Source organism: Mirounga angustirostris, unplaced genomic scaffold, assembly GCF_029215605.1.
Source record: "Mirounga angustirostris isolate CCGP_5_RB_7025 unplaced genomic scaffold, mMirAng1.0.hap1 SCAF_10, whole genome shotgun sequence".
Lineage (NCBI taxonomy): Eukaryota > Metazoa > Chordata > Mammalia > Carnivora > Phocidae > Mirounga > Mirounga angustirostris.
In genome coordinates, this window is record NW_026991718.1 from 117,226,400 (window position 1) to 117,249,816 (window position 23,417).

The following is a 23,417-nucleotide window of genomic DNA, read 5'->3' on the forward strand; positions in this document are numbered from 1 at the left end:
AACAAAAAACCCCAAACCAGGTCACGCCTCCCCATTTACGAGAAATACAGGTGACAGGAGAAGCCCGTGAAATGACCCTCACAGGGATGTAATCAGTAGATCCAGACTGTGGGAAACGCTGTAGGATAAATGACCTTGTTTCCTCAACAAAAATGTACAGGGAGAGGAAAAGAGAGGTGGAGAGGGAATCTATAAATTAAGAGATTTATTAAGGGACATATAGATAACAGCAACATATATACCTTATTTGGGTCCTGATTCAACACGCTGGGGAAATTTAAACACTCACTGCATACAACATGAAAGGACAGCTGCTAATTTGTTTAGGTGTGATAATGCTATTGTGGTTGCATGTTTTATTTATTTTTAAAAAAGATTTATTTGAGAGAGAGAGCGCGAGCACGTGCACGAGCAGGGGGAAGAGGGGCAGAGAGAGAGAGAATCTCAAGCAGACGCCCTGCAGGGCGTGGAGCCCTACACGGGGCTGGATCCCAGGACGCTGAGATTATGACCCGAACCGAAGGCAGACACTCAACAGACTTGAGCCACCCAGGCGCCCCGTAGTTGTACGTTTTAAAAAAAGGTTTGGATAGGACATCTGGGATGCGCTTCAATATACTCCGGGGACTGGGTGAGCTGGGGAGGTAACTACGTAAGGGTGGCTATGAAGCAAAGCTTGCCATGTGCTAATAACTGGTGCACTGGGTTACCGGTACATGGGGCCTGCTGTTTACTATTGTCCATAATAAAAAGTAAACAATAATCAATCTCCTACTTAACAGGTCTGCAAAAAATTGTCATGAGTGTTGTCTTTGGGGCAGGAAACCAGATGTCTGGGGAACAAGGTGGGGAGACTGACTTTTCACTGTTTCTGTTTTGTAGTGCTTGGATTTTATGCCATGGCTCTGTATTACCCATTTGAGAACATAAATTCATTTCTTAAAAAGCACCCAATTTAAGTAACAAACTTTAAAGTGAGCTCTTGATCACAGTTTTTATCCAAGAAGTGCCTTTATTTCATTTTCTTCCAAACACGAAGTTAGGTACGATGAGTTCGCTCCAGCTCATTGTTCCAGGAGAGGAGGTGAGCGTGGTCTGTGACGCAGAGCTGCGCTCTGAAGACACCTGGGTGCCTGATACTTCCACATGGTCCTCAGGTGCTCAGGGGACACACCTGGTGCATAGTAGAGGCCCCCGTCCATGTGTCCGTAGGCTCTTCGGTGTGTGGGGGGTGTGTGTGTGCCAGGGATGGTCTGTGGGGCAGCTGGGGCCGAGGAGATGGTAAGCAAAGGAGTTAAGCCCTTAGAACTGCCAGACAATGTCATTTGAAAACACCAGGTATGAAATATAAATAACAGTCAGCTACTTTCCTTCAATCCAATTTCTAAGCAGTTGTGTGATTGATCAATTTATAAATTGATTGGCTGTCTAATCCGCCTTCGCCCGTCTTCTCAGCCACCGCCTGGGGCTAGGGTGGGGTCAGCCCTGCCTGCTGGGGCGGGATACTGCCCTGCGGCACCCAGGTGTGTGTGTGGGGGTCACTGCAGCTCCTGGAGCAGGCGGAGCACGTTGGCCGCGTAGGGGTTCCCCTGCCCAGTGGTTCCCCCAAGCTGCACAGGGTGGAGGCTGGGGTGGGGAGGTGTGAGCTGTTCGGGGCAGTGAAGTTCGTTCAGGAGAAACCAGGTGGAGTCCGGGTCCACCTTCATCAGGTGGAGGAAAACCCTGTGGAGAGACGGAAGGGAGGGTGGGCTGGGGTCTCAAGGGAGCAGAGAGAAGGGGGAGTGGCTGCTGTCCTCCCGAAGAGGCTGCTTACTGGGTTATTTGGGGGGAGAACCTGATAATAACATCAAATCCCTTCGAAGAGCAGAGCAAACCCACTGTAGTTCGTAAGACAGAGCCATGAAGATGGTCCCACAGTGTATAGAGCTTCATATCCACGGACATTGAGAAGAAAATTAGTCTGAGCAGAACAATACTGACATCAAACACGCTCCTGGCAAAGAAACCAGTTAAGTTCTGGGGTGTGAAGCAGGAGTTTTCAAAGAAAACTGACAGGGCCCACCCCTCATTCCAGGCTCACAGGGTAAGCCCACACTCCCGAGTCTCCAGGTCCTCATCCCTGGCCCGCCAGCTTGCTGCTGCACTCTGTAGCTCAGCCCCTTCTGGCCACCAAGAGCCCTGGGTTCCTGGTGGTTTGGACATGCTCACACAGGGATCAGACCCAGTTACTCTCCTGCAGCAGAAACCAACTGAGCCAGAGCACTGGTGTCCTACACATGACAGGGACAGAGCTGAAGGGCCCAGGCCACCCAACATCATATGCCCCCTAAGGGTGAGGCTCTTTAACTTGGCCTGAACTTTGGGGTCACCACCCTTGCTCTCATCTGCTCATATCCCATTTCTGAATGACTAACCATGTGCCCAGGGCCACTGCACCGGGCAGTCCAAGTGTAAACTTCATACACCTGGCCGACTCCGTGATTCAGAGACTGGCGTTTCCATCCCAGGAAGGATGAGGCCCTGCCCTAGATGGGCTGCTCCCTGCTGGCATGTATCACCTGCTCAGAGAGGTTGGCCTTCCTGGATCATTTTGCTTAGGTGGCTGCCCCCTATTTTTCTCTTTTAGGATACCCCTCTCAGCACTTCCTGTCTATTGACCAGCTCCCTTTCTCACAGTACAGCCCCTGAGGGCTGCGACCACGCCTTTTTGCTTCATGCCACACCTGGGATGGCACATGGTAAGCTTTCAACGAACACCTGACCCAACAGGTTCTTACATTTAATAAGTGATTTATGACACTGCATGATAATGGCTTAAGATGACATACCTGTCTGGAAAATTACATCCTATAAAAGGATCTAAAGGAGAGGTCAACTGTTCATCACCAAGGAAGGTCTAGGGAAGGCTACCAATAGGATTCATGTTATCACGGACATCACTGCTCTGTGGCTGTGAGAGATTATTCAACTGGGCTCGGTCTTCATCCCCTCATTCTAAAAACAGGGGACGTACTTCATTCGGGGTTTTGCTGAGGCTTAAGTGAGAAAACACAGATCCAGCCCTACACAGTGACTAGCCCATGCGATCTCTATCTACGGATAGGGTGGATAGTATTTATCTTATGAATCACATTTTATTCTTGATGACCTAGGAGCCTCTCCTATATTGTTGGACAGCAAACTGGAATTTAAATGCTTGCTGAATGAAGCTCAATTCTGTTTTTAATTTTGTTAATCTGAAAACCCCATGCCCTCAGGGGATTTGGGTCTTACTGAGGTGGGGGGGAAGCCAGTTTTGCTTTCTTCCTTGGGTTTAATAGATATCTGCTAAGGAGGCAAGGGAGGCAGCTGGGAAGGGGGCCCTTTGAAAATTTTTCTGGCCTGGTTTGTGCCTAAACAATTTAAGTTTTCTTTACTTAGGATAATCTTGTGCTTATAATCTCAGCGGTGGCTGCTGGAGAAGTGATTAGAATATTCTAATTCATCGTTTCCACTTCACCGCAGAAAGGAGATGGGGCCTGCGTGGGAGACAATTTTTGTTTAAAAACAAAAATATCTTTGATAATTAGAGTGGCAAGGGAAATTATGAAAAAACACACCAAAAATGGGAAGCTGATTTCTATTTACATGTGACACAGTTGACAGTTTTCCCTGGTGCCAAAGACGGTTAGAATGCAAATGGTTTCATTTGATTTTTTTTCCTTTCCAGAACTGGAAGAGTTTCTCAGGCTACAGCCTGGCGCACTAAAGAATATTTTGATCTGGGCAACACCCAGCAAAGTGAGGCCGTGGCCCACCTCAGTCACGGCTTTGCTCTGACTTAACATGGCACGAACACATTGCAATGTTCGCTCTGAGTCCTTTTTAACATGCTAAATGCAGATGTACTTGTTGGCAGTAAAGGAAAAGGAAAGAAGCCACTCTCCTTGCCCTGTGAGAACTCTAAATACGATGCTCACAGGGAGGCAAAGGAAGAACGTGTGTACAAAGTTCACCTTCTTTTATTAAGTGAGAGTTAAACTCTTTCAAGAATCATTTGGGGTCTAATTTCTTAGCTCTGAAAGGGGCAGACTCCCCAGAATGGCAGGCAGCCATACAAGTCCCCTCTCCTGCCTCTGCGGCTTGGAGTAAATTATCTTGTCTCTGTGAACCTGTTTCCTCTTTCTCCAAAGGAAGGTGATCACACCAGCCCCGCCCACCTCCCAAGTTCGTGGGGAGGCTCTAAGGACATGAGGTGCAGGAAAACACTTTGAAGTGTATAATGAAAACACCGCTCCTTCCAGAGAGTGTGTGTGTGTCCAAGGAATAATTATCACTACCAAGCTCTGCAGCACTGCCACACCACGGAAACTTCCCAGACACTCTGAAAAGGGCAAAACATTTGTCTTTTGTTTCACTCTCGATTTCCTTCATACTGACTTGGTGGGGGTCCCAGGTCTCAGCCAATGGCGCTCTCCTTTCACCCGTTATTTTCAGGAAGAAACAAATGCAATAATCTTCGCCCTCTGCCTGCCCGAGGCTGGGAGCGAATGCCATGCTGGGCAACCAGGTGCTGGCAGGCGTAGCTGCGCTCTTGCTCTGCGAAAGGCACGCAACCTGCTGAACTCTAAGCATGGACACAGTCTGAACCTGAACCCTTGTTCACTTTAAGCCCCTGGGAGCTGAATGGAGGCCCAGGAGGTCTTGTCTGAGAGCTCAGGAGCCCAGCTTCGCTCCAAACTCTGCTACCACTTTGTCCTACGGCCAGTTCTTGCCCATCCTGAGCTGGGGAGAGGGGTTCCCAGAAAGTGAAGAGCCCAAAGCTGAAGACCTTAAAAGCCCTTTTGCATAATCAAAAGCCAGAATACAAAGAGAGGACCTCTGCTTTGAAGTGACTGGGGTAAGTGCTTGGAAAATGTTCCTAATACATTGTGAGACATGGCAGAGATGGCTGTTGAACAGGCCAAATGGCCAGCTCCATGGTTTTTCAAACCCAAAAAGAAACACTTAAAAAAAAAAATACGTACACCATTTAAGTCCTGAACAAAAATTTCTTTCTCCTTCCCCCAGGCCCAAATCAGTGGCTCCGGGGAGCACAGTTATCAAGAGATTATCTGGTCCCCAGAGTTTCGGGAGGCACTCAGCTGTGCCTCATGCCTCCGAGTGTCCTGAGGCGAGTGATTATCTCTCAATAACCTGTAGGGCCGTGTAGCTTAAATGATAACTTGACTTTAAAAAATTTAGAACTCGCCATTAGGCAGTTTCTAAGCAACCTCTGTTTCCATGGCAAAGAAGCCTGGTGTTTATACTGATTTTTCACTTAAAATGCGGTTTTATTGAATTTCGCTTCATGCAGGCAGCCATTTCCCTACACTCCAGCCCTATCTACAATTGCCGGGCATCAGCAAGTACCTAATAAACTCCAGACACCAAGCCAACAGAAGCGGCTCATTCCTTTATGATCAATAGTGGCCTGCTCTGAGTGACAAAGCTGGGGGGTGGGGGGGAAATGTGCTACTAGAATCCGGTCAGCAGGGCTTGGGTCCCACCTCTTTGTGGTTCGCCTGCTCCAGCCCAGCCCAGGCACTGAGCTGGGTGTGTGGGATACAAAGATGGAGGGATGAGGGCTCCGGCCTTGGGGCTCTGCCTCTGGTAGGGAGAACGGACTAAGCAGAGAGGCCCATGGTGCACTGTGGAGAGGGCTGCACACGGGGGGTGGAGCTGGGGAAGGACTCCTAAGGAGGGAACACGGCAAGCTGCTTCTCTATAAAGATCAGTTCTAAGGCCCCTTCCGGTGTCAAAAGTCCACAGTGGTTCTCAAGTGTGGGCACTGGATCACAGCCCCTTCACGCCCCAAAATGTGGCAGCACCCCAAAGAAACCTCTCTGCCGCAGATGCAAATATTACAGAGTGTATCCTCACCATCTCGATCTAGACAGCATCTGCTCAAAGGCAGCTCTAGAAAACCACCAGCCAATCCAGGCCTAGTGAAGCTAAATAAACTGTAAGTGGAATGCAGAGCTTCCCCCTCTCCTGGGTGACAGGCTATTCTTTCTCTGTCAATTACTTGCTTGAGGGATCTGCTGCTCCTTGTCTCTTTCTGGATTTATAAAATGCTCTCATGAGCTGTCTGCATAAGTGCCAGTGGTAAAGAACTTGTGGCTCTGTGATCTGTTTATTTATTTTGGGCTTCTAAAGAAGTTATTCAGGGATGTTTCCTTAGGAACATGATACAGGCTATCTCTACATGGCCATGACTAAATGCAATCAGAAAATAAACTCACTTGTTGGAAAGAAGGCACACCCACAAAGTTATTCCAGTTTCCCTGCTATTCCCTTTCTGGCAGAACTTATACACTCTTTTCTTCTCTGGCCATCTCTTCCCCTGTGACTCGGCGCAGGCCGGTGCTACAAATGAGGCTGTGTGTTTCCTTTTAAACAAATGGATGCTTGGGGTGTCGACGTGTCCTAGCCAGCGAGCAGTGGGGTGATGTTTCTATCTTGGTAGTTTACTCTAATGGGTCTCGGTTCATTGGTTAACCAGTATTTCAAGCCTGTCCTTTCTTGCTATTCAATTTAGCTATCTTCTCCTGCAAGGAGGTCGTTTTTTTGTTTCTAAATGTTGGAAATGGAGGATTATGACTTGGAGCAACGATTTACTCTCCAAATAAATACTACCAATTACCTCTGCAGCTATACGTACTCGTTAGACTTAACTATATTTACCTGTTCAAAACCATTCATCTATCGATCTAACTCCATCTCGCATACTCACGCAGAGACCGATAATAAAAATATTTAAATGCACCGGGAACAGGATTTAAAACCATAAACACCAGTAGAAGCTTACGATGCTAATTGCACCCCTAAAGTACCACAAGACAAAGTATCATAAATGCAGAGGAATGACTCCATTGCTTTGTGCATATTTAAAAAGATATGGCACTGAGAGGACCAATCTGTTACAGACAATTCAAAAATAGGCCAGAACCTAGAAGGGTTTAAAACCCACTGGGGCAGGATTTAAAAGCAGCCCCTTCCATCTGGCCGCCTCTCCTGCCTCCAGGCCCCCCGCAGGCCTAGATGCCCCCCAACCCCCAGCCAGGATGCTGCTAGGCGCAGATTTCAAAGCCGCCCTGTGCCAGAGCACCCAGGGGGCTGACTCAGGCCACATGCAGCGTTTCCTGCTCCACACCCACCCTCTCGCCCCAAAGGTGCACACCCTTGAAGATAAAGACATCTTTGTAGCAACCTACCTATTTGGTCCCCCTCCCCCTGGTCTGTTTTCCTGGAACCCACGCTGTGGCACTAAGCCAGCAGCCTCTGCTGATGGATGCGGGGGACAAGCAGCTCTAGAAAGTGTACTTGTGTGTTCACTGCAAGGACGTTAGAGACATTAGCCACAACAGTACCCGGTGTTCTTCTAAGATGACCCATGGAGAAATTTTCTTAGGGTTCGGAACCAAGGAAAGCTGTGCCTCTTTCTGCAAAGCTCTCTTTTCTTATTTCGGGGATGCCGGGAAGCTGCACAAGAGATGCATTTCCCTCTTTGCTCTGTCTGTGAGGAAGATGAGGGCCACACTGAAGGCTCATCTCCAGCAAGGGTGCAGAGCTCTAGGTGTGCACTTCATATGTTAACCTCAACCCTGGCTTCACCTTGTTTTTTTCCCCTCTTACTATTTTTTTGTTGTTATTGCATACACTTAATTGATAAGATGACCCAGGTCTTTTTTGGTATCAGGAGGAAGTTAATAATGCTAACAACCACTACTGACTGACTTTTTCCGCCGTACTGACATTTTGTGCTGAAAAATAATATGCATGAGTTTACTGAATCCTGGCAATAATTTAATTAGGTGGAAGATAACAGATATGCTCACTCTAGTCTTGCAGATGAGCGAGCCAAGACTGGGAGAAGTAAACTGATTGGCCCAGGGTTATGCCGCCACCAAGCAGCAACATGAGGCCCACTCTAATTTGGTATTCATTTTTGCAATCTTCAACTCTCAACACAGTACTTGGCTTCTTAATAAAAAAAAAAAAATCTTGTGAATAAACACACATCTAATAAGATAATAAAGGCCATTTTCCTGGCTACCTTACTCGGTACTGGGATCATGACATTCACACCGGCCTCTCAGGGGCTCAGGACAGACCATGGACCCTGCAAAGTGATGAAACAGGTACCCTGTGGTCTGCCAAGGCTTTTGACATGTGAAATCTACTTTGTGCAGGTGGTCCTGCTCCCTGGAGCATCGAGGCGCATCCTGGGTCCCAACCCAGTGCAGAGTGCAGATGCGCAGGCACGCCCCACGCTTGCCTTTCCTCTGGGTGGTAAAATGGTTGACCCCGGCAGATTATCGATCACAGGACAGCACCAAGGAAGCAGGGGAAGGACACACAGCATTTGGCTTAAGGAGCACAGAGGTCCCCGCCTTCAGATCTGAAACCCGGCAACCCACTTTGTTTATAATCTGCATGGCAGATGTCTCTTATCTTTGACACCAGGAAATCACGCCTGTATATGCACAGCGAACAGCTTCAGACCTGAGTGTATTTTTAGAACAATGAGCCTGGAAAAGAAAAGCAGCAATGTCTGTCAAAAGATGGATAATAGGAAAGCTAACTACTTGGGTCTGGATTTGTCAACTATTAATCAGATGTCAAAAGGAAAAATATTAGGAGTGCCCTCATTTCCACGCTGGGTTCGATCCAAGGGGGAAACAGCTTTGCAGCCCAAGTTCAAACAAACTGCCCACAACATTTGAGGGGATGAGCTACTAATTTCAAGCTCAGCTGAACTAACGGATCACCTCTGTGGCTCCTGATCTGTTCAAATATAAAAGGCCCATGTGTGGGTGAAGAGAGGAGCCGGGCTCTGACGGGGATGAAACGAACGAGCCCGTGCCAGTCCGTGTTCGTCCAGGGTTTGAACGCACCGGCTGGTTCTTTGATGGGCTGGGATCCTACTGCGAGAAAGAAAGCGGGGAAGTCAGCCAGTAAATGAACCTTGAAACCTGGTCCTAACTTCCCATGCAGAGGGTGGTAGGGGGAGGTGGCACAATTAACATGAAAAGATCATTCCGGGGTGAAAAACTCTCTTCAGAGTTCGGTGACGATGAAGCAGACTTCCAGTAAGACACACCATGCCCAAGTGCACAGATGTTCATATGATACATACATACTGCATCTCATATTTTACATACATCCCTCACAGGGGTGTGCACACACACAAATACCCCTCCAGAGCACAAGCCCTGTGAGGGCAGAGGACTCCTCTCTCTTGCTCTCCTCTCATTTCAGTGCCTAGAACAGTGCCTGGTACATCGCAGCTCCTCGGCTGGTCAGGAGAACGATCGGACTCGCTGAGGGACCTCCTTCACAGAGAAATGCAATTCCCTTACCACCACCCTTAGCTTACAGAGGACGGACACAAGACACAAGGAAACGAAGTCATTTGCTCAAAGTCACAGAGCCAGCAAGGTCTGAACCTAGGTTTGTCCCAGGCTGGATCCTCTGCCCTTGTATACAATGGCTAGGCAGAGGAAGCTGGGAGGGAGCCCCCGGCCACAGCACGCCCTCCCCGGCCACCACTGCACTGAGGACTGTAGCATTCAGTACCCGCACAACCAAAAGGGGCACCGGCCAGTCACTATCTGCTGGCACCCTGCATCCCCACCTGGGTCCTGGGGTTGGCAGGTGGAGGCAGGCCTAGGGGCGGAGACCAAGGGGCCTAAAAGCATTGTTCTTCCCTCGTGAGACCTGTGGAGCATAGACTTCTTTTTCAAAACAGGTATTGCCTCGTTTGTTCCCTTCAGCCCCAGGGTGAAAGGCTTATTGGATGATTTAAGACCTCCCTGCAAAAGACAGGGAGCCTCAGAGGCTGCTCAGAGATAGGCCCAAGGAGTATGGTTTCAACGGAGTTGAGCTGAATCAAGCTGACGGCATTTACTGGCTTTAAGGAAAAACACAGAAACTTGGGGTATGTGCTCTCATCTCAGATTCCTCTCATGTGTGAGAAGGCAGAGCTCCATGGTCAGAAAGGCACAGAACTGTGGAGGCCCACTGCATGCTGGGAGAGATCTCAGAGGCGTCCAGGGCTACTCGGGAATTTCAATCAGTTGAGTGGGCCTCTGCCATGGTTGAGGTGGGGGTATGGCTGACCTGTTCTTTGTAATCTAATGCTTACCCTCAGGGACCCTGCCTGGTTTACAACTTGTGGTATGCTGACCCCTCCTCCCACACCCCAAATAGGATTTTCTTGTTTGTTATCCATTGAAGTTATTTAACTAGATGGACTTTGGGGGAGCTGGTATTTTTCTTGCATAGCCAGTTAACAGTGACACCTAGTGGTAACATACGGCGAGGTTCTGTCCTACCCCTATCCCCCACCCCTCCCCCAAGTTGCAAGATTTATGCCCCTCCTTACAAGGCACATTTGCTAGATAAAAGCATTGAACTGGAATGGCATTTCTGTTCTTAGCATTTACAGCCTTGGTTATATCAACCACCCCCTGGTCAATTTCCATTTCTAGAGTTTACAGCCTGGATGTAAAAGCCTGCCACAAAGGCTCTATTTAATATGACAAATTAAAAAAGCAAACACAGGCTTGGTCATTCTTTGGAGCCAGGAGAAGCAAACAGGAGGAAGGAAAAAGCCAACAGTAATGCACACAAAGAGGAACTTTCATGGAGCTGCTGAGTTTGTCTCCCTGCCAACGGCAGGGAGGCTGCCCCTCGGAGGTTCCAGCCCCCACCTGCCGGACCCACAGACACGTGAAGGGGAGCAGAGTAGACTGCCCCAAAAAGTGCCACTTTGGCGTGTGGACTGACTTGAGCCGGAGGCAATCAAGACTCAGCAGATTCAAGAAAAACTCTTACTCCTCCATTAACTACCTGGAAGAATCTGAATAGGGGGCCTGGTCCAGAAAGAAAGCTATTACCAGAGATAACTTTTAATCTGAATAACCTATGTGTATGGCAGGGCAAACATCTAATTACCAAACATTTGCTTTTTGTAGGTCCTGTGAATCACCCTCCTCCCCCTGTGAAGCCCCAGGCCCCTATGCCATTCCTTAGCTCAGGATGGCAAAGAAGCCTCAACTGCCCCACTTGACCTTGGGTCTCATGTTTTTATAAGGTGCCCTTAGGTATGAAATAAAAAAAAATGTGGTTTTCTCCCACTAATCTATCTTACGTCAATTATTAGACCAGCCAAAGAACCAAGAAGGGTACAGTAGAAGGAAACTTCGTCCACCCCTCACACGGCTGCTCACCCATCTCCTTTCAGAGCAGATACTGGCCCTCACGCTCCCTCATCACCCCTGTCAGACGGAGGGGGCGTCCACCTCGCATCGGCAACTCACGAGCTCTGAGGAAGCCGGGGCATCTGTGGACAGCTCCGGCTCTCACTGGTTCTTCTGAACACTCAGCTACAGGGCTCCCTCTTGGGCCCTGGCAACAAACACAACAGGCTTCCCTTCTCCCAGGTGTGCGTGGTGGGTGTCAGTGCCTGCTGAGTGGGGAATACACAGGGGCAGGAGTGGGGGAAGGGGGCCGGTGATGAGATGCGGATAGTCTGAAGAGAGATTCTGTAAGTCAGGTAGACCGGCTTCCCTTCCAGAATGGAAGTGGGGCGTGAGGGAAAGATGAAAGTGAAGGACAAACAACCGCTGGAAGGTGCAGCCACTCCCTGAGCCAGGGGACCTGGTGATGAGGGAGCAGAAGGCGACATTGCCCATAGGCACGGAGGGTTTCAGTACGCACCCCCCTCCCTCTCTTCCTTCAGTAACGAGGCTCACAAAGAGACCAGGTTTCCTATTGTCTCAGGCTTCTTTTCCCATTTATGGAGCTTATTAATTTCTGAATCAAGATGCCAAATCAGCTCCTGATCAAGGACAACACTGGTTTTTTTCCTTGACTTCAAAATAAGTTTGCAGATGATGTGCTTGTGAACCAATCAACCTTGCACTTCCTCCCCTCCCAGCCCGGCAAGAGGGAGGTCATCTGACTCAACCCCGAATGGAATGCGCTAGAGCAAACAAAGGCGCTGCAGTCAAGTGGTCTGGCTGCATTTTCCTCCTCCAGAGGCACCCTGAATACCAACTCAAGACTCAGCAAGGTCCAATTCCAGGTTTAATTGCTCTTAGCGGCACAAAAGAAAATTAGAAATGAAGAGATAATGAATGGCGAATATTAGCTTGTTTGATGGGTCTAAACTTGAAGGACGGGTATGTGGTGGCTGTAGGAAAAGGAGAATGGGACAGAGAGTGGGAGAGTCAGATCTCTGTGACTCTTGGCTGTAGCAGGCACACAGAGAATTTACTCCAAGATGAATTCATTACCTTCTCGAGGTGCACCTGAAATCGGCATGAGAGCAGCTTCAGGAATGCCGTCTGGGGGAGGACTATTTTCACCCTAAGTTGGTTCTTTAAGGAACAAGACTGTCTGAGGATAAGAAGCTGGTTGGGATGCGCCCCTGTGCTCGAGAAACCATGACTGATTCTGGGCCTAGGGGAAGTGACGGGAAAGTGACAGAAAGAAAAAAGGGAACTGGGGAAATGAAGAGCAAAAAAATTGCAAAGGACAATAAATCAATTCAAAAGGATATTTCCATCACTCCCAGGGAGTGCAAGGTTTATAAGGGAGCAGTAGCTTCCTCATCTCATAGTCTGAGCGGCCTTGCAGGCCTGCAGGGAATGAGAGGACTCCTACCCCACCAAGGAAGATCAGGGACTCATTTCTAGAAGCCTAAGAAGTGGGAGGGATTGCTGATTTGCTCTGGGCCATGGAGCTGCAGCGCCCAGGGTAGGACAAAGTGCCAGGCCAGGGAAGCTAATTTTTGTTCCAGTAGTAGACACCTGGGGGGATGGCAGGTCCACTCTGGCCCCCTTGCCCCAGCTCTCCATCCAGCTGGGGCAAGGGGGACACAGTGCATTTTTGGTCTCAAGTCTGGGGAATGCTGCTGTGCTCAGAGTTTTAGCTTTTGAGAAAAATCCTTTGGAGCTCAAGGAAGCTTCTTCCATTAGCGGTGACACAGCTATTAGAGAATAAGCAAAACTCTTGGAAGTTACAATCACCTAATTTCAGAGTTGAAAAAGGCCCTTTAAACCATTAGTCCAGCGATTCTTTATGTTTCTCGGTTCACAGACACCTACCATAATCAGATGAATGCTGTGGACTCTAGCTAGAAAAAGGAATTTAAGTGTCTGTTTGTACACACCCGATTTTGTGTACAACGTGCAAGGGTTTAGAGCACCTGACGTCCACTGAGATGCTCTGTGGAGTCAAGGTGTGCCAGATCAGCAACCCAATGCTTATGCTTTGCAGACGAAGGAGCTGTGGTCCGGACAGGTGCCAGGGTCACTTGGTCACTAGAGTAGGGCCTAGAAGCAGATCCCCCTCCTACCAGGAGGGTGCTGTGTCCCCTTCAGCACGCCCTCTTTCTGCTTTTTGCCCCTTTGGAAAGGCTGCTGACACTGCAGCAGAGGAAAAGGTTACTTGCAAAGAGAAATGCATCTAGTAAAAATACCATCTCTAGAGTGGGCTCAGTTAAAGAAACCATCTTAACCTGGCAAGAAGAGCAAAGAGAGAAAAGAACGGAGATGCCCTGACTCTGCTCGCCATTAGCAAATCATCTATAATTTAGAGCAAACGTAAAGAGATGCGGGTGATCAAGCAGACGTACCTCCTGGCAGCCTCTTGTAATTTCACGGGCTGTTTGGTGCTGAGGTAAATCAAGCAGGCATCAGCCACTTTATTCAGGTCACCCTCACCTGCGGAGAGGAAAAACAAAACACGCATTGACCCTCAGACTTCATTTGGGACAAGGAGGAAGCAACTGCTGTCTGGTGAGCCTGGAACAGCTAGGCGAGAGGCCCTAGGCTCTTGACTCCACCCCGCAAGTCAGAAAAAGATCAAGATAGGTGGGAAAACGAGGCCAAAGTAAGACGGAAGGATGGACACACAAAGGGAGAGGAGGGAGCAAGACTGGGGGCGCCGGGCACCACGGTGTCACCAGGGGAGGGTGGCCGGTACCTACCGAGGTCCAGTCTCTCGCAGAGGGGGCCCAGGCCCTGCAGAACGGCCAGCTGCAGCTTGCAGGCCAGCGTGTGCGAGTATACTGGTCCAGCTCGGGCGCTGACGGGAGCCTGGGTGACTAAGGAGCCAGCCAGCTTGGGCAGGATGTCTTTGCAGAAGCGGCTCCTCAGAAAGTCACCACACTTGCCTGCCAGGGTACGCAAGACCTGCAGAAACAGCCCCGGGTCTGGTGACTGCACATCGCCAAGGCAGCACAGAGCTAAGGAATGTCTGGTAATTCAATTTCTTCTTGGGGAAAAAAAAAAATAGAATTATTGCTGTTAATTCCTTGCCTATGGTTTGTGATTCTGACAGTTATGAATTCGGAGGTCTCTGCTCCTAAGGCATGGCTGCTTCCATCCATAAATACAGATTACACGGGGAATAATTCAAAGGAATCTTGGGTTGGATGAATAATATGATTAATACCTTGATGTTCCTCCCTTTTTTGGTTAAAAAAAAAGAGAGCTTAAAGCAGTTCACATAGATCATCTCTTGACTCTTCCTAACGTCCCTTGAGAAAAGACTTGTGCTTTGAACTCTAGCGAGCTGAACAAACACAAACAGTGAGGCCCAGCTGCTGCTACGTGAAGGCCCCAGGAAGGCAGTGGCTGCCCCGGCCTCTCGACTGAGGACTCGGTGGTCAGGGCCCTGGCAGAGCCCTTCCTGTTCCATGGCACCATCCCCATGTACGCCACCCTCATCCCATCTTCCACCACAGGCGGTTTCTTGGAATGTCTCGTTTTAAACTTTCTCTAGCAGAACATATTGAAATGTTCTGCCCCGCTGCACAAGGCTGAATATACAGGATAACAGGAATTTCTTTAAAAATTGGTAAGCAAGGCATAACCAGCACGGAGAGTGCTTGTCGACTTTGCAGAGAATGAGGCCCTTACAGCAGGGCCCTCAGCTGGCCTGCACAAGGCCTTCCAGGCCTCAGATGTCACCGGGGTGTCTGGGGGTGGAAAAGCAGCCTCAGTTACAGTGCACACGTCTTTCTGTTTTTTTTCCTTTTTCTAAGCCTGTCATTTCAGATTACCTATTAATTTCCATAAAGGAAGGCAGCACATCTGAATAAGATTTAGCAAGACCCCCCTCCTTCTCCCCTTCCCCCAGCCTCCCTCCTCTCCTTTGTGTGTGTGTGATTTTGTATATTTTGCTTTGGAAAAAAATATTAACAATTTCATATGGGTTAAATGTAAGCTCCTATTTTAGTCCAGTATATGCTGAAGAATCTTACAGAAAACCAAAATAGTTTTGCCAAGTATACCAGTTGCATTCCTGGCTTCATTTTATGTCCCTACACATCTTTTTTCTTTGCTTCATCTTGCTTGCCTACTCCTAATTTATGTTAGCTTGCCCTGGGAAATATATCTCCATAGGCTGCCGTAAGTGCTTTTCAGAAAAAGGAAGAATATAAATAAATAAGCCAAAATACATGTGCTGATATGAGCCAAACTAAGTCGGGGAGAATACCTGACATATATATATATATGGCTTTTAACTTTTCAAAGCATTTCACCAAATAGTCCCATTTTATCCTTGTCAACAATACTATGAGGAAGGTGGAACACATGCTCCTAAGGCCAACTTGAAAATGGGTGGTCATGGGCTTTGCCCAAAGTCACTTGGATGGGCAGAGGATGCCCACTGCTAGAACCTGGGCCCCTTCACCTTGACTCCTGTGTAGTGCAAAGAACATGGGCAAAAACTCACAGATTTGGGTTCTATCACTTACTAGCTGTGTGATCTTGAGAAAATCCCTGAACTTCTCTGAGCCTATTTCCACCTCTGTCAAAAATGGGGAGAATAGTAGCTACCTTGCAAAGTTGTTGGGAGGAGATGAGTTCACGTGTGAGGAAGTGCCAAGCACACGGTGGGGTGCTTGATGAATACCGGCAGTCCTTTTCAGCTGCTGGTTCCTTCTGCTTCTAACTCAAGAGGAGACTGACTTCTACTTTCTTCTTTGTGCCTTTCTTATTTTGCTATGCTTTCTTCAAGGATCAGCTAAAATGAGCACGAATGCCCAGAGACACGGCTGCCCTCTGTGCCGGCTGCCCCCACCCACGCGGCAGTGGTGGGGTGTCTGCACAGTACCTTGAAAGCTCTGAGCACCACCAGGGGGTCGTCATTGGTGAGTCGGTGCACGAGTGAGGGCCAGGCCCGATGAGCCAAGGGAAGGAGCTGGTTCTTGTGGGACTGCAGAACAACCACACACAAATCCAGCACATCCAAGACCTGAAAGAAGAGAGGATGTGATTTCAGCAGAGTAGGAGTTAGTCACAGGAAGCGTGGAAGAGTGTTCCTGGAAGTTCCTAGAGGTGGAAATGGCAACCAGGACCCAGAGGAGGAAGGGCTTGCAGGGCTCAGGGAACTGAAGCAGTGCCACGTGTAGCGTGACACAGGAGGGGGAAGAGGAACTAGACCGTGACGGTGTCACGTTAGAATTTTTTATTTTGTACTAAGTGCAGTGGGGAGCCATCAGAATGGTTTAGGCAGGAAAGTGCCATGATACAATTCATGTTTGAAAAAGATCATTCTGGCTGCTGAGTGGGGGAGGGGCCTGCAGCAGGAGAGAGATAGGAGCAGGCCCTTTAGGAAGCAGGCACGTGCCCGCAGGAGAGGACAGGGATGCAGCCACAGGGTGGCAGTGGAGGGCTGAAGGGGTCTGAGGTCTGTCCTGGAGGTATGTATATACTGGAACGTGTATATGAGGTGTGTAGCTGCTGACGGCCCCCGATATCGGGGCAATGAAGAGAGGTATCCAAAGGGGCTGTCTGGAGTCAGGCTTAGCCACCGAACAGATGTAGGCAGCACTGGCTGAGACAGGAGCTAGGGAGGGGAGGACGCTGAGAGGCTGGGTGAAGTCATGTTCTCTTTCTTCTACATGGAGAAGCCAAGTAGCCGAGCTACAGGTCCATCTCAGAAGAAAGGTTCGGAGTGGCCCAGATGTAAACTGGATTTTTCACCCTCCCCGAGAACACATGTCCTGATCTGCAGTTCAGAGGGAGACGACTGGCCGGCCTCGGTGTCACTGGCAGGGGTCACGACGATGACCAGTGGGCCTCTCCTCCCAGAGACGGGCCGGCCTTCACAGAGCAGGGGAGGGTACACGGCTGAGTCAGATAGGGCGAGGTCTGCTAATCGAGCAGTAAACCCTGCTGGACGTCTACTGTGTGCTGGTCACACCGAGACCGGAAGAGCAACAAAGAACCAAAGAGGGCCCGCCCGTGAGGGGAACAGGCAGGCAGGAGAGGAAGAGAAACCTCGGCACGTAGCGGACAGCAGAGCAAGCCAGCGGAAACGGCGCTGTTATCACTGGCTTGGCGTGGGAGTTCTGTCACTACCTGGGCAAGGTACGTCAGATGCCACCGATTCCAAGACAGACATTTCCTCCTTCTGCCTAAGACATTCCTCTCCTTGCCTTTGCCCCTTCGTATGGCTTGCTCCTTCTCAGCCTTTAAGTCTTGGCTTGAGTATCACCACCTTGGGAGAGGCCTCCCCCAGCAACCTAGCCGAAATCAGGGCATAAGCTCTGTCTTCTTCAACAGGGTTTGGTATAGCGTAGGCTCCTAATGCACATTCACTGGATGGGTGAATTACGATCTTCTATCACAGAACCTGCTTATTATCTTCAGAGATTTCTTCACCTTCTAGGTGTGTGTTTGTATATTTCCCCACGAGAGATAGGAAGTTCCACGAAGACAGGGATGCCTGCTTCACTTCCTTCTGCACACCCTCTGCCTGACCTGCAGCAGTCCACAATAAACACTGGGTGAATGAACGAGTGAATGTGTGTGCGCCATGCCTGATGCAAACTGTTTCGTATTTATAATCACCAACCCAGCGAGGCAGGTACCATCACATCCATTTTACAGAAAAAGCAGAAGCTTCAAAAGGTGAAGTAACTTGCTCAAGGTCAGAGAGGCAGAGCCAGGATGTGAATTCAGGTATGTAGGTCTGACTCCCAACGCTGGTGATCTCAATGACTACGGTCATTGGACACATATGGACACAGCTGCTACAGAGCCTCCATAAAAGGGAAGACACTCAGCTCATGTATCACCCGGACATCTACAATCAAGCCTTGCAAATAGCAGGCACTCAGAGAGTACTTGCTGAATGCAACAAGAGATGAATGCTAGGAAGTGTCTCTAGGGAAACGAAACAAGTTCCACCAAGCACAGACCCTGAGATCTGAGATGATCCTGGATTGGGGTTTCTTAGCCCACCACCCCAAGCAGGGCAGCATGCTCTCATCACTAGCAGTAACTCACCGAGGCAGCTGTGTTTCTCACACCTGCTTGGGAGTGGGAAGGACCAGGCCCTTCCCCGTGAGAGCTTCTCCCAGGTGATGCTGAAAGCCCTGTCCCCACGCCCGGCTGCCCTGCTGCCCAGTTTCACTATCACACAGTTTAAGTCCTTGCTGACGGGGATGCTCTTGGGAAACTGCCAGCAAATGAGGAAGTACAATTAAGAACTGTGGGTGTTTTTCTGGGGATGAACATGGAAAGAGAAACAGAGATGGGGGCCAGAGTCAGTCTTGGAAGAATGACGGCTTCCAAGGATTAAAACCTGCCTCCCACATTAAGTGACTTCAGGAAACGATATCCTGTCCAAAGCATAGGACTTTCTTTCCCTTGGAGAGTCAATGGATGTCCAAAACTTTGTGTTTTTTTAATTCCACAAAGGGGAATTGGCTCCCTTTTGGCATCTGAGCTGATACAGAAGGACATAAGGCTGTCATCCCACAGATAACTTCTTCCCGATGCTTTCTCTTGGCCACCCCACATGGACCAGGAGATAAGGGCAGCCTCTTGCTCACCCATGCAGGCACTGCCAGCCAGAGCGACCCGGAGTCCTGCTGCCATGCAAATGCAGGGAAGGGGCTGCACACTGACCTTCAAGCGGATTTTCAGATCTTTATCTGACGACAAGTGGATGCAGCGTTCCATCACATCTGTGGCTATCTGGATCTGCACTGGCAGCGGCGGCTCCACATCGGGACCAGTGTCACTGTCGTCTACCTTCGGAGGGTCTGACTGCTCCTCTGGAAAAAAAGCGTAACTGGGGACAGTGTTTTCTGAGAGATGCCCCACTTCGACATGATCTCCCAACCTCAGACGCAGGAATAGCATTTACAAGGGAAAATGTCTAGGAACTGATCCTAAGGAAACCATATAAAATTTGGGTCAAGCTATGAGTCAAGATATTCACCAGAGCATTAACTATAACAACTAAAAACTGGGGGGTCTGGTGGGGGGGAGAACCCCTCCATGGCCACTATGGCCACTCAAGGGGAAATAATTATGACATATCATGAGGGCCCCCAAATTTGTGTTTACTGAGGGCTTTAACAAAGGAAAATGTTTATGAAAGAATATTGTGTTAAAAGGAGAAAAGCAGTACATAATAAAATTGCATACACAGTGGGAGCACTATTATGTATATTTTTTGCATAGCAGGAAGGACAACGAAATACTAACAGAGATGGGGTCATGAGATCATATGGGATTTTGATTTTTTTTCCTATACCTTCGGTCTTTTCTAAATTTCCATTAATAAATATTTCAAATAAAAACCTAAGAGGGCAACATTCTAATTTGGAGCCCTGAGGCTGGGCAGCTCCCTGGCTGGCCTCTGCCTTGACCTTTACCCTTTCTCTCTTCTTGGTTCATTCTTTGACTAAAAGGCTCATGTGTCTCCTCCACCAGCCTGTGAGATCATTCGATGGCCAAGATCAGGCCTTAAGGATGTCTGCATGAGATACCAGTGGGGCAGCTTGGCGCAATACACAGGGATGGGTTTGGTCAAAGGAGGTCAGTTCAAGTCCTGCCTGCACACCTATTAGCAACCCTCTCATCCTACATTACTTCATTTGGAAAAAAGGTATAAAGCACACACACCTCATTTGCTTGTTGACAGTCAAATAAGATGAATGTCACCAGCTATTAGCATTCTTTCACTGCCTAGAGTGCCGTGTTGTGCATGATAGGCATAAATTTGTAAATTAAAACAACAACAAAAAGACCTGAGAGTTGCATGAAACCCAGGCCAAAATCCCTACCCTGAAAAATTTTCCTCTATGTACTTACAGCCCCCAGTTCCGTACCATCCCCCCCCCACCAAGCCACCATTACTAGCTATGCTCATTTCCACTGAGCTGAACGTTGTTCGCTTCACTTTTTCCCATTTCTGTTTCCTCTGCTGGAAAAAAACAGAATCTTATAGCAGAGGCCACACCTGTCTCTACCAGATGCTGACAAGATAAATGAAAATGCATTTGTAGAATGCTTGGATTTCTTGGAGAAAGGGACCTCAGATACATGAGGTGCTTTCATCGTGGCTAAAGCAAAAAACACATGTCAAACCAACATCAAGCCAAACATTCTTTATAATGCCAAGTGTGTGGTGTGTACTTGATGAATGATAATTATAAGAATGAGAAGGCTGTGCTTTTCTTCCCAGAGGATTTGTTGTTTGAAATTCACCTATTGCACAATGTTATTTGAGGGATGTGGATTCTTCCATTACTGGGAGAAAGGTTGATTCATTCAGTCTGCTCCTAGCCAACATCAACTAGAACCAGAAGATCCTAATCGTGAAAGAATGGATTCACAGACAATGCTAGAATTTCAAACAAAAATGGCAAATCCGGATTACGAGGGATCATGATGCCTCCCCTCCCTCTGGGTTTCCGGGTTTTGGTGTGGGATGCAGGTCAGGAAAAGAAAGATTGGGTTGGCTTAAGAAATAAAACTGAGAAGAAAAGGCCTGATAATAGACTTCTGATCAGAAAACTGTCCTCGGGGAGGGCAACGACTCCGTTCTGCATAAATCATTACCCGGGCTCTGTGATAATTCCCTGACACACCGCAGGAACTGGCGGTAGTTAGTTGCATCGAACCACTATTTCCTGTTATCCTGGAAGTACTGGTTTCACTTCACCGGAATCTTGGAGTGGAGACCACCAAAAAAGAAAAAGAATCCTGCTCAATTCCACCCTAACAAACTAATTTGGGACTCGGTTCGATTTAGGATAGTTCTGAGACCACCAAGCTCATTATGACTTGGCATTTTATATTTGCAGAGGAGATTCTAACAATTTATTAATCGTTCCGTGACCTGAAGCTCCAGATTGAGCTTGTGAATAAAACAACAGGCCAGAGCTTCAACCAGCCTGAACTCCCTTCTCCTTTATCATATAAATAGGTAAGAAAAACATTGAAATCTCCTCCCGCCAATAAATAAAGGGACAAAGCATATGAATAGACAATGGCAACAAGAAAAAAATTGTCAGGAAAGGAACATATAGGAAAATGTTCGACCTTGCCTGTAATCAAAGAAATGCAAAGTCAAATATCAAGAACCATTTTTCACCTATTAATTTAGCAAGAAGTGAAACTCGTAAATGGCCAATGTTGGCAAGGTTGTGGTACAACCAGTGTTAATCCCACGCTGCTGAAGGGAAGGTATAAATTGACACAACCTTTCTGAAAGGCAATTTGGCAAGCATAAAATAATGTTCATATCCTTGACCCAGAAATCCCACTTCTGGGATTTATTAAAGAAATATGCAAAAAAAAAAAAAGGGAAAAGGTCACGTGCACAGAATCATCCACTGCCACACTGTTTATTAGAGTGAAAAGCTAGAAGCAACCCAAACGTCCCACAGGGGAATGGATACTTAGTAGCAGCTATTAAAACATTAATTATGAAAACTCTATAGCAACGTGGAGAGTTGCTGATTATATAACTAAGTGCAAAAAGAGTATAATGCATTTAAGCTGTGGCTGTGACCATATATAAACAGGTCTGCAACAGGAAAGAATGGGATAAGATGGCACAAAAAAATGAAGTTGCTTCTGTTGAGCATGGTAGGGTCATGACTGACTTTTCTGATTTCCAAACTTTCTGTAATGAGATCTCATTCTCATAATAATCTGCTTCAAAAAGAAAAAACTGGCTAAGCCAAAATAAACAGTTACCTTCTTCATTATCAAAATCTGAGACATTTCCATCTGCCACATCCTTTTCTTTGAGGTAGTTCAGCAAAAATTGTTCAATGTCTTCTGCTGTGGTGGTATTCTCAAGTCCTTTCTCAGGAGCTGCTGGTCCTTGGCTCAAATGACTTCCCTCCTCCCCTGCACTCTGCTCTTGGGGTTGCCCGAGATCACCTGTGTCTGGGAACCACTGGGCTGAAAATAAAGTGTTATAATGATCACCACGGTCATTGACAATAGGCATTAGTACTCTAGAGGTAGAATAAGCTCTTTGCCATGGCCTGCATGGCCCCACACAATTTGGTCCCTCCGTCTCTCCAACCTCATCTTCCATCTCCTCCCAGTTGCCCGTGAACCGAGCATCTTCCCATTCCTCCAATGTGGCAGGTGTTTTCCGACCCCACAATGTTTTCCATATGCTGTTCTTGTTGTCTGGAGTACCTTCCTCATGACATCACATCTGGCTAATTCCAATTCACCTTTCATGTCTCAGTACACATAGAACTTGCCTGGTAAAGCCATCCCTTGACTTCCCAATCTAATTTAGGTCCCTATAGGCTTTCTTATATAGTACTATCTTCTTTCCTTTCATATCAACTCATCATGATTTATAATTACATTTATCTTGAGTGTACTGTTTAGTGTCTGAATCTCCCACTAGACTCTGCTCCACTGATTGCCACTGGAATCCAACAAGCCCAGCATGGAGTGGGTGCTCAAATATATGCTGAATGAGAAAATATGCAAGAGAATACATACAAGTGACAAAATTCTGAGTACAGGATGCACTCTTCATTAGAAGAAGACAGGCTCTATAGAGTCTTGGAATGGACACAGACCCTCACATCTGTATTTCTGATAGAAAAGGCTGACATATTCTCTCCAAAGCTTTTCCTTCTTCGGGATGCTCCAGTATTTCTGATGTGTCACCACAGAATAAGCCTTAAACATCACTGAACCAGTGGCTTTCAAACTGTGCCTTGAGGAACCCTAACGGTTCTGCAGGAATGTCTCGGGGCCACAACAGGGAGGGCCCCAAGAGACAGCATGCTAAAGGAGTGGGCCCAGGGCGTCTAACTCCTCTCTAACCCAGCAGCTCTGATTTCAGCTATTTTTGTATACTGGGTTTCCCCTAGGGCTTCATTTCAAAAAAGGCTCTTAACACTTAAAGAAACAACAATAAAAAAAAATCCCAGAAAACTCCAGTGTGAATTTTCATTCTTTTACAGACAGCAGGAAAAATGCCTCTGATAACCTTTCGCACCTGCTAATCTCCTTTCTATCAAGGAGCACGTGCGCAGAGCTGGAGCAACAGCAGATGGGAGATGCCAGGGCCAGGCCAATGGGAACCGCAGA

At 47.9% G+C, this 23,417-nt stretch overlaps 1 protein-coding gene across 3 annotated transcripts in view; it reads right to left on the minus strand.

Moving 5' to 3' along the window:
• Positions 1 to 992: 992 nt before the first annotated feature.
• Positions 993 to 23,417, minus strand: part of TTI1 (TELO2 interacting protein 1) — a 45,471-nt gene continuing 23,046 nt past the window's right edge. For 2 of the 3 annotated variants that reach the window (XM_045885751.3, XM_064573157.1), the window contains exons 3-8: positions 22,047 to 22,256; positions 18,960 to 19,108; positions 16,156 to 16,296; positions 14,021 to 14,225; positions 13,667 to 13,754; positions 993 to 1,722 (exon numbers count right to left, since the gene is read on the minus strand). In XM_045885751.3, coding sequence (XP_045741707.1) covers positions 1,539 to 1,722; positions 13,667 to 13,754; positions 14,021 to 14,225; positions 16,156 to 16,296; positions 18,960 to 19,108; positions 22,047 to 22,256 — 977 coding nt within the window. In that variant the 3' untranslated portion in view covers positions 993 to 1,538. Of the gene's footprint in view, positions 1,723 to 13,666; positions 13,755 to 14,020; positions 14,305 to 16,155; positions 16,297 to 18,959; positions 19,109 to 22,046; positions 22,257 to 23,417 lie in introns of those variants that run through there. The other variant, XM_064573158.1, reaches the window with a different exon arrangement.